The sequence below is a fragment of the Aythya fuligula genome, chromosome 7 (assembly GCF_009819795.1).
Source record: "Aythya fuligula isolate bAytFul2 chromosome 7, bAytFul2.pri, whole genome shotgun sequence".
Lineage (NCBI taxonomy): Eukaryota > Metazoa > Chordata > Aves > Anseriformes > Anatidae > Aythya > Aythya fuligula.
The window spans coordinates 23,257,766-23,269,254 of NC_045565.1; the positions used below are offsets into that span (position 1 = coordinate 23,257,766).

Sequence of the window (11,489 nt, forward strand, 5' to 3'; positions counted from 1 at the left end):
CCGCCCGACGGGGCGGTGGGGAGGTGGGGAAGGGAGGGGGGGGGTGAGCGCGCCGCCGCCCCTCGGCGGGACCCCGGTGGGGCGCGGAGCGGAGCGGGAGGAGGAGGAGGAGGCGGCCATGACGCTCACCAAGGGATCCTTCACGTACTGCAGCGGGGAGGAGTACCGCGGAGAGTGGAAGGAAGGTGGGGCGGGGCGGGGCGGGTGGGGCGGGGTGGGGTGGGACGGGGTGGGGTGGGACGGGGCTGGATGGGATGGGATGGGATGGGGTGGGGCTGGACGGGACGGGACAGGGTGGGACGGAGGGTACAGGATGGGACGGGATTGACGGGATGGGGTGGGATGGGATGGGATGGGATGGCATGGGATGGGATGGGATGGGATGGGATGGGATAGTACGGGGCTGGACGGGACAGGTGGGACAGGACAGGGTTGGGCGGGGGGTACGGGACGGGACGGGACAGGAGGGGACAGGATGGATGGGATGGGATGGGATGGACGGGATGGGACTGGATGGGACAGGTGGGACAGGGCTGGACAGGGCTGGATGGGATGGGATGGGGTAGGATGGGGTGGGGTGGGATGGGGTGGGATGGGATGGGGCTGGACGTGACGGGACTGGAGGGGACGGGATGGGGCGGACGGGACGGGACAGGACAGGGTTGAATGGAGAATACAGGATGGGATGGGATGGGATGGACAGGATGGGATGGGATGGGATGGGATGGGATGGGACAGGTGGAACAGAGCTGGACAGGGCTGGACGGGATGGGATGGGATGGGATGGGTGGGACAGTACAAGATGGGGTGGGGTTAGACAGGATGGGATGGACAGGACAGGATGGATGGGATGGGGCTGGATGGGATGGGTGGGATGGGACGGGACGGGACGGGATGGACAGGTCAGGACAGGATGGGACAGGATGAGACAGGGATGGACAGGATAGGACAGGATGAGACGGGGCGGCCGGTGCTGAGCCCGCAGGTGCGGGGGTGGCTGCTCCCCACCATGCCAGGCCGGTCCCGGCTCTGCTCTGCCTCTCACCGCCTGTCCCTGTTTCTGTCGCTGCCCAGGACGCCGGCACGGCACGGGCCAGCTGACGTTTGCCGACGGCAGCGCCTACGTGGGGCACTTTGAGAACGGGCTGTTCCACGGCTGCGGCGTGCTCAGCTTCGCTGACGGCTCCAGGTGAGCTCAGCACCCCGCAGGGCCCATCCTGCCCTGCCCCGGCTGTGTGCGCCCCCTGACACCCAGCCCCGTGCCCCCCGTGCAGGTACGAGGGGGAGTTCGTGCAGGGCAAGTTCTGCGGCGTCGGCGTCTTCACCCGCTACGACAACATGACCTTCGAGGGCGAGTTCAAAGGCGGGCGCGTGGATGGTTTTGGTGAGTGCCTGGCACCCCAGGGGGGTCCTGCTGCTGCGGGATGTGCAGCCGGGACCTCGTGCCCACCCCGGCTCAGCACATCCCGCTACCCCTGCCCTGCTGTGCTGCCCTCCCGGTGTGTCCCACCCTGTCTGCCCAGGCCTGGCCCCCGTGTGCGCTGTTCCCGACCCCGTGACTCCCGTCCCTTCCCTCCCCAGGGCTCCTGACGTTCCCCGACGGCTCTCACGGGGTGCCCCGCAACGAGGGCTTCTTCGAGAACAACAAGCTGCTGCGGCGGGAGAAGTGCCAGGCGGTGATCCAGAGGGCGCAGAGCGCCTCCAAGTCTGCCCACAACCTCACGGCGTGACGGTGCCCTGGCCCCGCGGGGCGGCAGGACCACGGCGCTGCCGGCCACCCCCTCGGCAGGGCCAGGGGTCCCCCTGCCACGCCGGGCAGGCCCCCGTGCCAAAACCCTGCTGGTGGGAGGACGGACCCCGCTGCCCCCCACCCAAGTGCCCCAGGGCGGCTCTGAGGCTGCCGTGGTGCCTTCTCCCTCTGCCCGCTGCCCTGGCTCTCCCCACAGCCCCCGCTCTGCCCCCAGCTCCACCAGAGCAGCCGCCAGCGGGGCTGGGGGTGGCATGGTCGGGGCTGCCACCGTGCCACGGGGAGCAGGGCGGGTGGCTAGGGGCCGGGGCTGGCTCCTGGCCCCATTGCCTAGGGTGCCTATGGGGCCTGTGCCCTCGGCGCTGGGTGACACGGTGCCCCCGAGGGGCTCAGCCTGCCCAGTGCCTTGGGGACATCCCTGCCAAAGGGGAGCTGGGTGAGGACGGCGGCGATGGCAGGCGAGAAGCTGGGCAAGGGGCTAGGGCAGGGCTGCAGGGGGGCTGTGGGCTGGGTGGGCAGGGATAGGGGCACGGCAGGGGTGCAGGCAGGGTGCGCACAGCTCCTCATCTGTCCCCACGGGTGCCTGCCTTCACCCCTGGCACGCTCGGGCTCGCAGGGCCATGGGGTCCTGGCATCCCTCCCTGCCCGGCCGAGCCCCCCCTGCCGCTCTGTGCCCCCACCAGCCCCGTGCCTTGCTGCGCCCCTGCCTTGTGCTGCCGCCTGCACGGGCCTCAGCGGAGTAAACCACGTTGCCAAACGCCCGGGCTGTGTGCTGGTTGCTGGGGGCAGGAGGGAGGCTGCTTGCACGGGCACAAACGCAGACACGGAGGGGAGGCAGCGGGTTTATTCGCGGCGCTTTGGAGGGTGGCAGGGCCAGCGTGGGCTTCCACACCTCGGGGCCACCTGGATCACGGGGACAGCAAGGAGCTTGGGGCTGCAGGCCCTGCTCCCTGCAGCTGGAGCCCAGGGGGGGTTCTCCTGGGGTCTGCTGGGGCTGGGGGCATGCCCAGGGGACACGAGGGTGGCCACAGGGTGCTGAGCTTTCTCTCCACCAGCCCTGTCCAGCAGGAAGGAGTGAGATGGCTCTCTGCTGGCCACGATCCCGGTGTCCCCGCCACGTCCCCAGCTCCTGGTGGTCCCTGGCTGCCCGGTTCAGGAAGGGGCAGAGGGAGGCGGCGCTGCGGGGCCGGGTGCTGGGCGCTCACAACCAGCCGGTGCTGCTGAAGGCGCCCCTCAGCTCCTCCACCTGGGCTGGGCTCAGCGGGGCCAGGGGCGCTCGGCAGGGCCCCCCGTAGTACCCGAACCACTCCATGGCCTGCTTCAGCCCCGGGATCCCGAACCGGCGGGTGACCTGCAGGGAGGGGGGCGCAGCAATGCACCCGGGATGGGTCCCCGCTCACCTAGCATCCCTGCAGGACAGCAGGAGCCATCCCACGGTGGGACGAGGCCCCCAGGAAGGCGCGGCGATTCCCTCCGTCACCGCCCAAAAATACCCTGCAGGTCTCACGCCGGGGCTGGGCGGGTGCCCGGTGCCAGGGCACGCGCTGTTCCTGGCACGCGAGGGCTGGCATTTCCCACCCTGGGCTTGGCAACCCAGCCAGGCGCTGCGCTGCCCACCCAGGCTGCCCCACACCCCCAGGGACCCTCATCCTCGCCCCCCCAGCCCTGTAGGACCCCTCACCCCCACCCCACAGCCGTGCCGGGGGGTGCTGCCCGCTCACCGCCGCGTTGGGCTCGATGAGCCGGTGCTGCAGCTCGCGGGCCTCCTGCCAGCAGCCCTGGCGGCACAGGCTCTCCAGCTGGCACAGCGGGGCCCCCAGGACGTTGGCGAGGGCGCAGACCCCCCCCGAGGCACCTGGGGACGTGGGGGCAGGTTGGCAGCGAGCTCCTGGGCGTCGCTGCCCCTCGCCTCGCTGCGGTGCCCCCAGGTGAGCAGCAGCACCTACCCACGGCGTAGCTCGCCAGCAGGAAGCCGGCTGATCCCGCCAGCACCTGGAAATCCTCCTGCCGCGTCTTGTGGACAATCAGACCTATGCGGGTGATCTGGGGAGGAGAGGTGTCCCTGGGGGCACACATCACCCCATCCCCACCGTGGGGTCCTGGGGGTAGCTCGGGGACGGGTTTGGGGCCAGCCTTGGCTCCCCCAGCCTCACTCACGTCCCCGCCGCTGTCCTTGATGCCGATGACATTGGGGTGCTGCGCCAGGGTGAGGACAGCCTCCAGAGGCAGCTCCAGGCCAGTGTTGGCAGGGACGCTGTAGAGCACCACGGGGATGGGGGACGCCTCGGCCACCTGCGGGCAGCCAGGCGGAGCTGCTGGCGGGATGGGGACACGGGGGGGGACCTGTCCCCAACCCCACTGCCCCGGGCAGAGCCGCGGGTGGGCAGCGGGCACGGCTCACCTCGGTGTAGTGCCGCACCAGGGCGGCGCTGCTCATGGCCCCCCGGTAGTAGCAGGGCGTCACCACCAGCGCCGCGTCAGCCCCAGCCTCTGCCATGCTGACCGTCAGCTCGACGGTGGCCTGGGTGGCTGGGGAGGCGGCGGAGGGGTGAGGGACGCCCCGTGGGGATGTCCCCCCCGTGCTCCCGGTGCTCCCCACACTCACATTCGCAGCCGGAGCCCGCCAGCAGCAGGCGGTCGCGGGGCAGCGCGCGGCGCACGCAGCTCAGCACCTCCAGCCGCTCATGGGGGGCCAGGTACGGGTACTCCCCGGTGGAGCCCAGCACCACCAGCCCTAAAATACGAGGCAGGTACCCGAGGGGCTGCCCACCGCCCCGCAAAGCCCGGCTGGGGGCTGCGCACAGAGCACCGGGGGCAGCGCTCACCTCGGAAGGGGATGCTGGCGTAGCGCCGCAGGTTGGCCTCCAGCTGGGCATAGTCCACCTCCTGCAGGGCCGAGAAGGGGGTGGCGAGGGGTGGGAAGATGCCCCCGAGGTCGAGGGTGGGCTCCGGGCCGGGAGGGGTGCTGAGCCCCCGCTGCTGCCCGGGGGCTGCCCGGCACAGAGCCGCCAGGGCCGGTCGGAGGGGTGAGGCGAGGCGGGTGCTGAGCGCCATGGTGCCGGGTGCTGCGGCCAGCCCGTGCCAGCCACCCCTCCGAGGGGCTGTTAATGTTTGACGGGGCACGTGAGGGAGCTGCGGCCCCGCTGGGCAGGCAGGCAGACGGGGCTGGGAGTGGGCGAGCTCTCCCCTCCTGCAGGAGGAGCCTGCGGAAGGAGCTCAGCACCCCTCCGGGTGGGCTCCAGCTGCACCCACTGCGCTTTCCCTCATTTTTCCCAGCTAAGGAGGCTGGAGCTGGGCTGCAGCACCCGCAGGGAAGGGAGCAAGCACTGCAGGGAGGCCCGGGGTGTGAGCAGCGTTTGCCTGCTCTGGGTGTTGTTGTAGGGTCTCCTGTAAACACGGGCGAGTGGGAACATCTGTGGGGAGCGAGCAAGGGGCACGGTGCCCAGCACAAGCGGCACAACTCGTAAGGGGGCTGCTGTGTCCCTCCTGGCATGGCTCTGGTGATGCAGAGCAGTGCTGCTGCTCCCCGGCACCACGTGTTTTGGGGACGCACCGAGGGGCTGGCGCTGCCCCTGCTGTCTGTGCAGCCCTCGCTGGAGTTTTCCCCCAGCTGTGTGCCCAGGCGGGGCTGTGAAGCACCACAAACAGCACCTGGGCATCCCGCAGCCATGAGTCCTGCCACCGAGCCACTCGTGTGACCGTCCCACGGGTGTCACCACCCCCACGCTCGGTGTCAGGGCACCACGCAGCCCCTCCTGGCCCCACCACCTCCCCGGGGCAGCCCGCCGGAGCCAAACTCTGCTCGCTGCTGGCTTTATTAACACGGCTGACTCAGCTGGGTCCCGCTCCTTGGCGCCGAGCCCAGCCCCGGTCCCTGCCCGCTGCCATCACGCGGGGACCTCGGCCTCCCCCTGCGGCTGCTCCTTGGTCTCCAGCGCCTGGCGCGTGTCCGTCTGCCACTGCTGCACCAGCTCCGTCGGGGTCTTGCCGGCCTGCGAGCGCGGGCACAGGTTGGCACCGGGGTGGCAGCGAAGGGCGCAGGCACCCCCGTGGCACCCACCTGGTTCCTGGCCATCATGTCGGCCCCATGCAGGATCAGCATCTTGATGATCTTGTAGCGGCTGAGGCGCGTGGCGTCGTGCAGCGCCGTGTCCCCCTCCTGCGGGACACACAGCCTGGATCCATGCACCCACATCCCCTGGGGGGGGCACGGGGACGGTGCTGGGAACCCCCGGAGGTGGAGGGCTCCTCCTACTCACCCTGTCCGGGGAGTTGATGTCCACCCCGCAGTGGATGAGGTGCTCCACGATGTCGGGGTGCCCCGTGCGGGTGGCCACGTGGAGAGGGGTGCTGAGCAGCTGGGGTTGGGGGGGGACACACAGCAGAAGGGATCAGCACCCCCCTCCCTGCTGTGCCCCCAGCACAGCCCCCTCCCCAGGCTGCACTCCCCTCACCTTGTCCTTCAGGTTAAGGTCTGCCCCGCGGTCCTGCAGCAGCTTCACGGCATCCAGGTGCCCCCCCCGGCAGGCCCAGTGCACGGCGGTGCAGTCCAGCTGGGCACCCAGAGCCGGTGTCACCGGGGGGGACACCGCCACCCCGTGTCCCCCCTGGGACCCCCACCTCCGCCCCGTGCCCAGAGGCTCACCCGGTCCCTGAAGTCGACGGTGGCCCCGCTGTCCAGCAGCTTCTGCAGGATGTCCGTGTGGCCCTCCAGCGAGGAGCGATGCAGGGCGGTGCGGTGGAACTGGGGGGCGAGGTGCCGCCTTGGTGGCTGGCCGTGCCCCCCCCCCATGACCCGAAGCGCACCGGGACGCCCCGCGCTACCTCGTCACACGTGTCCGGGGAGCCACCATCCGCCAGGAACTTCTCGATGACGCGGATCTTGCCCTGCACGGCGGCTCGCAGGAAGGTCTCCGGCTCCACGGGACCCTCCTGAGGGCAGGGCAGGGCAGGGCTGGGGCAGCGGGGACAACGAGGGGGCCCCGCGTGCCGCTCCTCCAGGGCACCCCGGCTTTTCGGGGCCCCCCTTCACGTACGATCTCCAGGGGCTCCGGCGGCAGCGGGGGCTCGGGGGTGGCCGCCCGCTCCTCCCGGCGCTTGCGGCGCTGCTTGCGCAGCTCGATGAGGCGCTGGATGCTCCCCACGTCGATGATCTCCCGACGCAGGTCCACCGAGCTCCTCCGCACCCGCTCCTGGCCCTGCGGGGACACGCAGCACCCTGCTCGCACCCGCCGTGCCCTCCCGCACCCCGCTCCCCGCTCCCAGCCCTCACCTTGATGGCCTCGATGCCCCTGTTGCGGGGGCCCTGCCGCTTCTCCTCCTCCAGCTCCGGGGTGCTCATCCTCTCCACGGCCGGTGGCTCCCGCGGGCCATCGCCCTTCATCCTCTGCAGGGACACGGGGGGGGCTGCAGAGCCCTGGGAGCCTGGGGCAGCCCCAGCAGCCACCCCCGGGCACCGCTGAGGTCCCCGGGGTGGCCGGCAGCCCGCGGCACCCACCTTCTCCTCCTCCTCCTCCTCCGCCAGCTTCTGGTCGATGAGCTCCTTGGCCTTTTCCACGTCCAGCTCCATGGCAGCTCCGTGCGCTGCCCCTGGCAGGATACGGCCTCTCCTCCTCCTCCTCCTCCTCCTCTTCGGCACTGTGGGTGCTGGCTCCCGGTGCTGCCGGCGGCTGGGCTGGCGGCGGGGCTTTATGCCGCCGGCCCCTCCGTCCCGCTGCCCAAGGGCACCGACAGCTGTGCCTGCTCCACATGACTGGGGCAGCTTAGCCATGAGCTCACCCTGCTGCTTTCTGGTGCCCCTGGCTCACCTCCTGCCAGCTCTTAAAGCAACCCACGGCCCACCCAGACGGCCGCCCGGGACCCCCACGCCGGGCTGGGGGGGACCTGGGGTGCACAGAGCCCTCAGAGGTGCTCCGGAGGCTGGATGGAGCTGGGTCGTGGTGTGCGTTAACCCGCGGGTCCTGAGCCCGTGCCACCCATCCCGGGCAGCCGGGATGCTCGCGGCGGCTCCGTGCTGCTTTGGAGGATGACCTCAGGGCCGGAGCATCCCGAGCACCACCTGGTCTGCCCCCCGCACGCGGGGCTGTGGGGCCGGCAGGCAGAGCCCGCAGCTGTTCCCGCTGCCGGGGACATTGCTCAGCCCCCCGGGATTTTGCTTTCCCTTTTTGTACGATGAGGCCAGCGTGCCCCGTGCTGGGACAGTTAATGCGCCGGGACCTGGCCAGGGGACCGGGCTGAGGACAGGGGAGGGACAGCCGGGGACAGGGCACCCTCACAGGCAGGACACAGGGCCACCCCCTGGGTGCCACAGCCTCGGGCTGCACAAAGGAAGGCGCCCGCTACACGAGGATGCCTGGGGACAGCCCCCGCCTGGCTGAAGGATGAAAAGGCTTTATTGATAAATACACAGGCTATGTACAGAGGGGAGACATCTCCGCGCAGCCCCGCGGCCCCCCGGCAGCGGGATCCCGGCCTCGTGGCCGGGGCTGGCGGGTCACAGCCTCTCCCCGAGGGGCAGCCCCACAGCGGGGCCCCCCGGCACACGTCGGTCCCACACCATCCACAGCAAATTTGTGCCCGTGCCTCCAGCCCGGCGGGGCCACCGCGGCGCCACGGCCCCGGGGAGGGGACCCGGTGGCTCCGGCAGGGCTGGGACATCCCTGAGGTGCCCCCGTGCTCCACTGCGGGACGGGGCCTCCCTGCCGGAGAGCTCAGTTCCTGGGCGGCAGGGGCTGGTTGACGATCACCTGCACCACGAAATCCTTCTGGATCTTGGTCTCCTGCAGCCGCGTGCGGTCGGTCAGCAGCTTGCCCGAGAAGAACCAGCGCTGCCAGCCCAGCTCGATGCCCTCCTGCGCCTGCAGCTGCTTCTTCAGCTGCCCGATGGTGTCGCCCATGCTGGCGCTGAGCCGCAGGTCCTTGCCGGTGGACAGCCGCACCTTGAGGGCGAACTCGCGCCGGGCGCTGGGCAGGGGCTCGGCCGCCTCCGCCGCCTCCTCCTCGCCCCGCTCCAGGATCAGGTTGACGGGGGGCGCCAGGCAGTACACGGGCAGCTGGTACCGGTTGCCCAGCTCGTCGTAGCACTCCGTCAGCGACCCTAGGGACGGCGGGGTGAGTGAGCGTGCCCCACAGAGCCTCCCCGTCACCTCCCCGAGCTCCCAAAACCTCCCCGGCTCCGCAGCCCGATGCGGCCTCACCGTGGGGCAGGGTGATGCTGGCTCCGTCCAGGATGGCCTGTGCCAGGCTGTGGTCGTTGGCCTCCACGGCGTAGGCGGCCGCCTTCAGGGCGTCCCAGATCTCCTTGCGGCCCTCGAAGGCGGGCGCCGTGTCCCAAAACTCGTCCCGCTTGCTGCGCAGCTGCCCGTCCGTCATCGGGTAGTCGCTCTTCCACTTGGGGCGCTCCTTCTTCAGGGGCTCATTGCGGCCTGGGGGGGCAGCGGCAGCTCAGGGAGGGGCTCTGAAACCCCAAAATCCAGCCCCTAATGCCCAGGGAAGGGCACCCTGCCCCACGGGCTGGTGGGGACCGCACACACAGCAGTGTCTGTCCCAGCCCCCGGCACAGCAGCTGCCCCCCAGCAGCATCCCTCGCCCCCAGCAGGGTGCAGGGCTCTCCCCACTCACGTTTTGGGGACAGGGGAGGATGGGCCAGGGGCCAGCAGGGCGGCTGCAGGGCCCTTCGAGGCAGGGCAGTATTTATAGCTTGGGGAATTAGCCAGCAAATAAGCCGGTGTGCCGGAGTGGGAACAGGATTACGGGGGCTGAGCCGCAGCCCCGCAGGGGGGGGGCATGACTTCTGGGGCGAGCACACCGGGATGTCACCCCAGGCGGTGGCAAAAGCCCCTTCCCAGGCCAGCAGCACCCTGTTGTGGCGGGGGACACGGGTGCCACCACCCACGAGACCCCCAGGATGGGGCACCGGGCAGGCTGGAGCTGTGGGGCAGCCCCACAGCAGGCTGTGTCCCCGTGGGAACGGCCCCGTGCTGCCAGCCCCACGGCACGGCCGGACGCGTGGGGCAGGAAGGAGCTGGTGTCACTCCCAGCCGAGCTGGGGACAATGAGTGACAACAGCTCCTTCCTGCGGGGCCGCCAGCCGGCACCGCTCCTGCGGGGGGAAGGGGGGAAGCTGGGATCCCGGCTGCGCAGGAAGGATGCTGGGCACCCACCATGGGGCAGGGTGATGCCACCCGTGGCTGCTGGGGACAGCCACCACCCCCGGGAGGCTTGTGGGGGTGACACGAAGCACTACACGACTGTTTTCTCCATCCAGGACACGTGGCACAGCGTCCCCATAGGGCACGGGACAGCACACTGACCCCAAGGGCTGGTTTAGGGCGCTGAGCACCCTTCCTGTGCTCGCATCCCCGAGGAGCGAGGGCAGGCGGCTGCAGCCTGCGGTGCCGATTCAGCAGTCCCAGCACGGGGCCGTTGGGATTTGCAGTGTGGCACAGCAAGGTCAGGGACGGCACCTGCCCCGGGCACCGGGCAGCGCCCGCCTGAAGGGCGCAGGAGCCGCCGGCACCACGGCTGCTGCAGGTGGCCGGGGCCGGGGAGGACCGTCCCCAGCCGGGTGCGGCGGACAAGGACACGCGGGGATTAAGGGTGACGGAGGTCTGAAGGTCCTCCCGTGCCCCACGGCTCAACCCTGGTGCTGCCACCTTCACCGCCCCGGCGGCTGGCACGGCAGACACCAATCCTACTGCGGCCGGGGAAGGAGGATCCCATGGGGCCGGGCTCCTTTGGGACGAGCAGCGGGGCTGCAGCAGGGCTCCCGGCACCCAGGACCGGGCACAGCCCAGCCCAGGGGGGGCAGCAGGACTGAGGGGCTGGGGGTCCCCGGCTGAGGCTCTGCTCCTTATTGCTGCCGCCCAGCCGGGGCCCTGCCCGTCATCGCCCCGTGCCGCGCTACTCCCGGCCCGTTGTGCAACCCGCTGCCCGCGGGGGGCCCGGGGGGGTCGGGACGTGTCCGGCCGCCCACGCGGGGCAGGTGGGGCCGGGCCGGCAGCCGCACCCCGACGGCACCGGCACCGGCACCCCCGCGGCGGGGCTGCTCCCAGCGCCTCGTGCCCCGACGTGGGGGCCCTTTGGGGTCTCTTTGGGGTCCCCAGCACCGCCCGGAGCCCCCCCCGAGGTGCCCGGTCCCCCCCCGAGGAGCACCGCGGGGCTCTCCGCTCCCGGGCGGGGGCAGCCGCGCACCGGGCTCCGTCCCGGCACGGCCCCGGGGGCCCTCCGGTTGCATCTCCCGGTGCCCCCCGAGCATCCCACGTCCCCCCAGACACCGGCACAGGGCAGCAGGGCCAGCACAGCCCCCCGCTGCCCCTCCGCAGACACCGACAGCACCCCCGGGCTCCCGTTCCCGGCCGGCCCCGACGGGGCGCACGGGGCAGGAGCCCTGCGGGACCCGCTGCCGCCCGCCCGCCCTGCCCGGGGCCCGGCTCCCGTAACCGGGCGGCACCGGGGCGCTGCGAAACCCCTCCCGGTACCGGCGGGGCGGCCCCACCGAGGGGACACCGGCAGCGGAGCCGCCCCGGGGGCACGGCACGGGGTCCCCCCCGGTGCCCGGAGCCCCGCTCACCTGCTCTCTTGCGGGTGCTCCCGGCGGGGGCCCGCTCCCGGCGCTGCCGCCCCACGCAGCCGCCCATGGCGGGGCTCGACGGCGGCGGCGGCGACGGGGCGGGCGGCTCGGCATGGGGCCGGGCCGGCTCCGCGCTGCTCCCGACCCGCGGGGCCCCGGCGCCCTGCAGCC

At 71.7% G+C, this 11,489-nt stretch overlaps 4 protein-coding genes across 4 annotated transcripts; 1 reads left to right on the forward strand and 3 right to left on the reverse strand.

The window, feature by feature from the left end:
* Nucleotides 1-67: 67 nt before the first annotated feature.
* Nucleotides 68-2,255, forward strand: MORN4 (MORN repeat containing 4). The gene is made up of 4 exons (XM_032191335.1): nt 68-185; nt 1,075-1,189; nt 1,275-1,384; nt 1,582-2,255. The coding sequence occupies exons 1-4, from the start codon at nt 119-121 to the stop codon at nt 1,728-1,730; spliced, it is 441 nt and encodes a 146-aa protein (XP_032047226.1). The 5' UTR covers nt 68-118; the 3' UTR covers nt 1,731-2,255.
* A 693-nt stretch (nt 2,256-2,948) lies between these two features.
* Nucleotides 2,949-4,801, reverse strand: HOGA1 (4-hydroxy-2-oxoglutarate aldolase 1). The gene is made up of 7 exons (XM_032190709.1): nt 4,573-4,801; nt 4,353-4,481; nt 4,149-4,276; nt 3,905-4,039; nt 3,694-3,790; nt 3,469-3,602; nt 2,949-3,098 (listed from the first exon to the last, which is right to left on the reverse strand). The coding sequence occupies exons 1-7, from the start codon at nt 4,799-4,801 to the stop codon at nt 2,949-2,951; spliced, it is 1,002 nt and encodes a 333-aa protein (XP_032046600.1).
* An 833-nt stretch (nt 4,802-5,634) lies between these two features.
* Nucleotides 5,635-7,316, reverse strand: ANKRD2 (ankyrin repeat domain 2). Its single transcript, XM_032191214.1, has 9 exons — nt 7,245-7,316; nt 7,020-7,133; nt 6,784-6,945; nt 6,572-6,679; nt 6,393-6,491; nt 6,202-6,300; nt 6,007-6,105; nt 5,808-5,906; nt 5,635-5,739 (listed from the first exon to the last, which is right to left on the reverse strand). Exons 1-9 carry the CDS (start codon nt 7,314-7,316, stop codon nt 5,635-5,637), a joined length of 957 nt encoding a protein of 318 aa, XP_032047105.1.
* Nucleotides 7,317-8,121: 805 nt separating this feature from the next.
* UBTD1 (ubiquitin domain containing 1) lies at nt 8,122-11,422 on the reverse strand. Its single transcript, XM_032191425.1, has 3 exons — nt 11,319-11,422; nt 8,944-9,171; nt 8,122-8,843 (listed from the first exon to the last, which is right to left on the reverse strand). Exons 1-3 carry the CDS (start codon nt 11,383-11,385, stop codon nt 8,458-8,460), a joined length of 681 nt encoding a protein of 226 aa, XP_032047316.1. The 5' UTR covers nt 11,386-11,422; the 3' UTR covers nt 8,122-8,457.
* Nucleotides 11,423-11,489: the final 67 nt, after the last annotated feature.

Bases quoted from the DNA above. Each gene is read 5' to 3' on its own strand.
- ANKRD2 (XM_032191214.1), bottom strand. From the start codon at position 7,316: ATGGAGCTGGACGTGGAAAAGGCCAAGGAGCTCATCGACCAGAAGCTG. The intron at 7,134-7,244 runs GTGGGTGCCGCG...GTGTCCCTGCAG, and splicing joins AGGAGGAGGAGGAGGAGAAG to AGGATGAAGGGCGATGGCCC. The intron at 5,740-5,807 runs GTGGGTGCCACG...CCGCGCTCGCAG, and splicing joins ACATGATGGCCAGGAACCAG to GCCGGCAAGACCCCGACGGA.
- HOGA1 (XM_032190709.1), bottom strand. From the start codon at position 4,801: ATGGCGCTCAGCACCCGCCTCGCCTCACCCCTCCGACCGGCCCTGGCG. The intron at 4,482-4,572 runs GTGAGCGCTGCC...CTCGTATTTTAG, and splicing joins CGCCAGCATCCCCTTCCGAG to GGCTGGTGGTGCTGGGCTCC. The intron at 3,099-3,468 runs GTGAGCGGGCAG...CCCTCCCTGCAG, and splicing joins TCATCGAGCCCAACGCGGCG to GTCACCCGCCGGTTCGGGAT.
- MORN4 (XM_032191335.1), top strand. From the start codon at position 119: ATGACGCTCACCAAGGGATCCTTCACGTACTGCAGCGGGGAGGAGTAC. The intron at 186-1,074 runs GTGGGGCGGGGC...GTCGCTGCCCAG, and splicing joins CCGCGGAGAGTGGAAGGAAG to GACGCCGGCACGGCACGGGC. The intron at 1,190-1,274 runs GTGAGCTCAGCA...CCCCCCGTGCAG, and splicing joins AGCTTCGCTGACGGCTCCAG to GTACGAGGGGGAGTTCGTGC.
- UBTD1 (XM_032191425.1), bottom strand. From the start codon at position 11,385: ATGGGCGGCTGCGTGGGGCGGCAGCGCCGGGAGCGGGCCCCCGCCGGG. The intron at 9,172-11,318 runs GTGAGCGGGGCT...CTGCCCCCCCAG, and splicing joins GAGCACCCGCAAGAGAGCAG to GCCGCAATGAGCCCCTGAAG. The intron at 8,844-8,943 runs GTGAGGCCGCAT...CGCCGTCCCTAG, and splicing joins CAGCATCACCCTGCCCCACG to GGTCGCTGACGGAGTGCTAC.